General features: G+C 58.8%; 1 protein-coding gene across 4 annotated transcripts in view; it reads right to left on the bottom strand.

The window, feature by feature from the left end:
• Positions 1-4,609: 4,609 nt before the first annotated feature.
• Positions 4,610-6,306, bottom strand: part of AHDC1 (AT-hook DNA binding motif containing 1) — a 100,404-nt gene continuing 98,707 nt past the window's right edge. For 3 of the 4 annotated variants that reach the window (XM_026657108.1, XM_026657107.2, XM_024203349.2), the window contains one exon: positions 4,666-4,752. Coding sequence is in view for 1 of the 4 variants with exons in the window: in XM_026657109.2 (XP_026512894.1) it covers positions 4,701-4,752 (52 nt within the window). In the remaining 3 variants the exon portion in view is untranslated. Of the gene's footprint in view, positions 4,753-6,306 lie in introns of all 4 variants that reach the window. The other variant, XM_026657109.2, reaches the window with a different exon arrangement.

Raw genomic sequence — 6,306 nt, 5'->3', positions numbered from 1 at the left:
CTGCTGGAGTAACTCAGCGCAGCTCCACCGGCTTCGGAGGACTCCACCGCCCCCAGGGGAGCTCTGCCGAGCGGCGCCCGCAGAGGGGCTGGTGGGCATGAGAGCAGTGGGAGTTTGCTCTGCAGGACGGGGCATTAACCTGAGGGTCGCCCCGCTGCCTGAAGCACCCTCCCGAACACGCAGACAGCTCCCCGCTCTGCAGAAACCCCTCCCTCTGCACTGCTCCTTCGGCCTCCCATCCCAGAGTCAGTCTCCCTCCCCTGGAAAGGGCTGGCTTGGAAACAGGGGCACATGCCTGCTGTGGGCACGGGCCATGGCGCTCCCAAAGGCAATGGTGAGGAGGTGCCCCCCACCCCCCGGGAGCTAGAGATGGTGACAGTACTGCAGGCCTGGCTGTCACTCTCCCACCGGACCCACAGCCAGGCCCCAGAGCTTCGAATCCTCCAGCCCCAGAGACCGAGGGCTCCTGCTTCTCGACAGAGCAGATACAGCCAGGGCAATGGGAACGCTGCCTCCGTCCTGCCCCGGAGAGGCCTTGGGGATTTCTCAGAGGCACTCAGCGCCTTGCAGGATCCGCCCATGGGCATGAGAGGCTGGAGGTTCAGGACCGCTCAGTGCAGATTTTCATACCAGCTGGCCAGGCAGTACAGGCTAGAGGATAAGGCACTGGGCTGTGAGTCAGGAGAACCTGGATTCTAGTCTCTGCTCTGTCTTGGGTACATCACTTCTCTGTCCCCCGTCCCCCTTTGTCTACCATGTCCATTGAGACTGTGAGTGCTTTGAGGCTGGGCCCGTCTCTCACTGGGGGAATGTACAGCGCCTAGCACAACGGGGCCTGGATCGCAGCTGGGGCCTCTAGGTGTAACTGTAATAACAAGAGCTCAGTGCCCAGCAGCTCCCACCATCCTCAGTGGGGGGAGGGTGTGTGTGGGGGGAACTCCCCATTGTTCTCAGGGGGTCAGGTGGGGGATTCTCAGTGGATGCTGAACACTGCTGGAAGTCGACCCATTTCATTAGGTGCCTACAGAGAAGCTGAGCGTGAAAGGCCTGACCTGAGCCCTGATTGTGCCTCTCCTAAGGCAGTTCTGGCCTGTTAATTCAACATCGCTCCATTGTCAAGGGAGAGCCCCTTACTGAAACTGACCCAGCAAGGGAGAAACAAACCTGGCACCCAATTAGCACCCAATTACACAGCCACTGACGGCTCTAACTGCATCCTGACTCAGCACCCAGGGGGACTCCTTCTGCAGGGCTCAGGAGTCCCGCCCACCAGGGCGAGGGGCAGGGAACAGCCAGTGGCTTCCCAGGCAGAGAGCTGGGATGGGAATGGAGGGGTCTATTGCACACACCTGGAAGGAGCCATCAGGCCGAACGTAGGGAACCCAAGGCAGCGGGCTTTGACAGAGGATCCAAGTCATGGGTTCTTACCCTGGGGGGCACAGACGGGGTCATGGGTTGGCAGCCAGCCTACCCTTCCTATACTGCTAGCTGGGAAGGGACTTGTGGCCAGCTCCTGGCCAGACAGGCTCCCAGTACAGAAAGGTTGAGAAGCATTGATCTAAAGTCCTACACACAGACAGGGATTCCGACACGCCCCACCCTACCCACAGCCATGCGTGCACACAGCCATGGATATGCACACACGGACATGCAAATATGGACCCCTGCCCACTAATGTGTTTCTCTCCCCCACACGCAGACATGTGCCCCGCACACCAACACGCATGTGCGCACACCGACACCCAAACAGGCGTGCACAACCCCATATCGGCAAGTGCCCCGTTTTCCACACCAAGTTCTACAGGCAGCGACTCCAGCCCCATGGAGCTGACGGCTGCCCCTTTGCCCAGTAGAGGCAGCCTGCCGAGGGGGTGCTGCAGAACCGTTTCTCCGTGGCCCTGATTCTCCTCTCCCCGGCAGCCTGATCCGGCTCCCAAAGGAGCCGACGCAAAGACTCCTGTTGACGGCAGTGGGAGCTGGATGGGACGCAGACACGGGTGTAAATCAGGAGCAATCCCGCTGAAATCAGTGCAGGGCCAGGGGAGGGTGAGCAGAGACCCAAGCCCAGCGACACGGGTGGTCCCAGTCAAATGCAGGCTGAGCTGTAGAGCCCAGGAGTCATGGGGACGGCGTGTTATGGCCCTTCCTATTGACCCCTGATTTAGGCACAAATCCCAAACCCAGCGGCCTCCTCCACGGAACAGCCCACGCGAGCGGAGGCCTCGGGACACAGGATCCGCCGACAGCAGCAGTCAGTGACTGATGCTTCAGACAGGGTCTCCCAGCACCCAGACCCACAGGGCCCCTGGCCAAGTACGGGTGACGGGGGAGAATGTCTCCTACAGCCCCGGAGTGACCAGTTTATGGCCCCGGTGAGAGATGGGAGGGCAGCTCCCATCAGCACGGACGGTACCAGTGCAGGTGCATCATCCAGCCCCAGTTCACAGATCCGCCTCCCTGAAACTCCACCCCCAGGACAGCATCACAGGGAGTGTTGTTAACCTTGCATTGGGCCAGCAGCTGTAAGCCCCCCTTTTTCCCAATACGCCCCGGGAGGTGAGGACTGCCCACGGCAGGGGGTGAAGTTGGAAGGAAAGGGCTCCTTGCGCCCCCTCTCACCCCACCCCTGCACAGAGGACGAGGGAGCCTGAACCCAGCCCTTTACGTCCGTGCTTGGAGACGCACGCATCCGTGCCTCTACCAGCCTCGCCATGAACAGGGACTGGGAACAGGGCCAGTGCAAGGAAGTTTTGTGCCCTAGGCGAAACTTCCACCTTGCGCCACCCTCCCACCCAGCTAACCGCCACCCCCCCCGCCCGGGGAGCCCTCCCCCGCAGCAGCTACCCCCCTCCGCGGCAGCTAACCCCGCCCGGAGAGACTCCCCCCTCCGCGGCAGCTAACCCCACCTGGGGAGTCCGCCCCAGCTCACCTCCGCTCCGCCTCCTCCACTGAGCACGCTGGCGCCGCTCTAATTCTCCTCCCCTCGCAAGCTTGCGGCGCCGACTGGAGGAGACTTAGAGCGGGGGCTGTGTGCTCAGCGGAGGAGGCAGAGTGGATGTGATCTGGGGCGGGGAGCGGTTCCCTTGTGTGCCCCCCCCCCCCCGGCGCCCCCCCCCACCCCAGCTCACTTCCACTCCACCTCCTCGCCTGAGCAGGCTTTTAGGCGCCCCCAACCACTAGGCGCCCTAGGCGGCTGCCTAGTTTGCCTAAATGGTTGCACCGGCCCCGACTGGGAACATTTCACGTGCCCTGCTGGGGGCGAAGGCTGTTCAACCTCCCCAAAAAGGGATGGTAAGTGCAGATCACGGCCCAGTCAGGCCATGCTGAAATCTGGGCACCTGCAAGTGTGCTAGGATCGTCCATCTCATCAGCCCCATGGCAGTTGAGGGGGTGATGGGAGAGGAGAGCTAGGGGGAAGGAGACAGTGTAATGGGGAAGAGCAGAGCGAGAGGAAAGCAGGGCAGCTCAGATCCGGTCTCAAGCAGGGCCAGACCCTGCCCAGCTGCCGTGACGCCCACAAGCGCGAGCGAGGGGAGAATCTAGCTGCTAGTTCCATGAGTGAGACACGAACACAGACCTGGGGAGCGAGTGGGCGGCAGCGTCCCTTCCTCACTGCCCACGAGCTGCACTGGGGCTCACGCCAAACCCCAGGAGCCTGTCGACTGATCTCGGCGGGCTGTGGTGCTGGGACCCCCTCTGCCGCCCCACGGGGTGTCTGGCTTGTCCCCCAGGAAGGACTAACACCACGCCGGAGTCTGTGGGGGCCCTTTCTCCAGGGCACAGCTTTATTCTTCCACTACAAAACTCACAGAGGAACTCAGCCAACAGCCTTCCCCTGATCCACACTGGCTGCGGGACGCAGAGACCTTCCCCTTTCCACCCACAGCTTAGCTCCCCCATCAATGGAGCCCTCTGCAGCAATCACCAACCTGAGCCGGCTCTGATAATGGCACAGAGCGGCTGAGTCCAGCCCCCCCAAGATTCATCAGGGAAGGGGACGACCCCTAACACCCACCCACACCAGCTCCCGGAAGCGGGGTCTGGGGGGCAGAAAAGACATAGCAGGGGAGGGGAGATCCTGCTCAGTTACTTACCAGGCGATAGGTGTGTCTCCATCCACTGGCGGAGTTTTTAATATATATATATTTGGCTCTCCGAAAAAAAATAATAATCAAGCAACAAAAATACCCCCAAAACCAAACACACTGGGGAACAAAAAATAAAAGAAACCCTCCAAAACAGCAAACGTGGCGGAAGAGGGGACGTAGCCAAGTCCTCAGTCGGCATCCGTGAGTTTTTCCTTCGAGTTCACAGATCTCATTTATTTTTGTAGAAAAACCAATCAAACCAACCAACAAAAAATCCCAGCCCCCCCCCAGCCCCTCCCGTCGCCGTCCCGAGTTGTGTTCCGCTGTCAGCTCACACGCATGCAGGCGGGGGCGGGAAGGAGGCGGCTGCTGTCCGATTGTCTTTCTGCTAGAGGCTGTGGAGCGGGAGGTGTGTGTTGGGGGGGGGACACGACAACACGGCTTGGTCCAAAAATCACAGCCGCGTTGTTCAGAGACGGAGCGAGTTCTTATTTTTTTAAAAAAACAGGGGGCTTCTCTCTTCCTCTTCTCCGCTTTCTTTCTTTCTTTCTTTTTTTTTCTTTTTTCTCTTTTTTTTAGAAAAGCAAACAAACAAACAGTTCTCGATCTCAGTTAAATACAGAACTTGAAAAGTGTTCCAGAAAAAGTGCTGGCTAAATTAGCTCTGAAAAAGAAAGAGACAGAACAGTAGGGTGAGAAAAGGACACGACAAACACAGCCAATCCCCTTGGAGATTACGGTCACCCCTAGATGGCTCAGTAGAGATCAGACTCCCACTGTGCTCGGTGCTGTACATACACGTGGTGAGACACAGGCCCTGCTCCAAAGAGCTTCCAGTTTTAATAGTAACCCATACAACGGGCCCGATTCTGGTTTAAACTAAGGCCCTTGCACACGGCGTTGGGAGCGTAAAGAGGCCGTAAAGTCCATGGGAATGTGAATTGCTCTTCCGGAGCAGCATAAAGAGGCCAGAGTGCAAATGAGAATCAGGCTCACGGGGTGGGAGAAATGAAAGCCGAATAGCCCCGTTTTATGCCCAGAGAGACTGGGGCAGTGAAATAAGTGGCCTGTTTTGCAAACGAGATCAGAACTCTTTGGAAAATCTGGCTCCAAGCGGCACGCTGAGCGCTGGGCATTTCGGGAGATCCAGGCCTTATTCATGTGCTAAAAGGGAGCTAAGTGACATGCCCAAGGCCACCCAGGGGGTCTGTGGCAGAGCCAGTTCTCCCGGGGCCCACAAAGACAGACCGTCCCCTCTCCCTCTGGCTTTCCCCTGGCTTCAGTGGAGTTACTCCTGATTTACACCCGCGTGTGTGTGGGGAGAGATGAGGCGTCTCCCTGTTCCAAACCATCTCACTCCCCTGAGAGGGGAGATCCCAGCCCACACACAGTCCAAATCTTACCCTCAGTTAGTTTATACCCAGGAAGAGCAATTGAAGCCAATGGGCCTTTTGCACCATCCTGGGCCGTACCCCTTGCCATCCTGGGCCCTGCCCATCAAGTCTATATAGTCTGGTTCAAGGCTATTTGCTGGATTCCACCTACTGGTCAATAACCTCCCATGTCCTGCCTCTGGCCGATCTACTGACAAACCGTCCCCGTCAATGCCCCTCAGCCCCCTTGCAATGCTCTGCATGGGAAGCAATGCCCTCCTGCCCCTGCAGCTGTCAGGAAGGGAGAGGCTAGATGATCTCTGTTGTGAATAGGGGATGGAGCACAGTCTGGGTGCAAACAGACTCGCTGGGAAAGGGATCAAATAGCCCTGGGGGGGGAGGGGGAATAGGGAGCTCTCCAAGCCCTCAGTGGCTTGATGCCATGGAAACCCTGGGCCTGGGCTTAAGCTTGGACCACTGCTTAGGCAAATCCTGTGTCTGGAGATGTAGCGGGAGCAGGTGCAGAGCGGGGCAGGGCTCTCCTCACTGCCGTGGCCCGCGCAGGATCCTCAGACCTACTCGACTGGACAGTTATCACACACTGCAAACAAACCCACAGTCCCTCCTCGCCACCCAAGCTATAGAGCGCGGCTGAACTGGAATCTGGTAGCCATCGGCCAGCGAGGGTATCTGGCTCCTGACAGCACCCTGGCTTCAAGTTGGGGGATCAGGATTTCCTGCGGAAGAGAACCCCACCGCAGCCGGAAGGGTGTCCTGGGGCTCATACTTAGCCACTGGCTGGCAAATCCAGGGGGGCAAGATGCCCAGGTCCCAGTTACAGAAAG

Source organism: Terrapene carolina, unplaced genomic scaffold (assembly GCF_002925995.2).
Source record: "Terrapene carolina triunguis isolate 2854851 unplaced genomic scaffold, T_m_triunguis-2.0 Scaffold236, whole genome shotgun sequence".
In the NCBI taxonomy this organism is placed as follows: Eukaryota; Metazoa; Chordata; order Testudines; family Emydidae; genus Terrapene; species Terrapene triunguis.
This window is presented reverse-complemented; position numbering and strand designations above follow the sequence as displayed.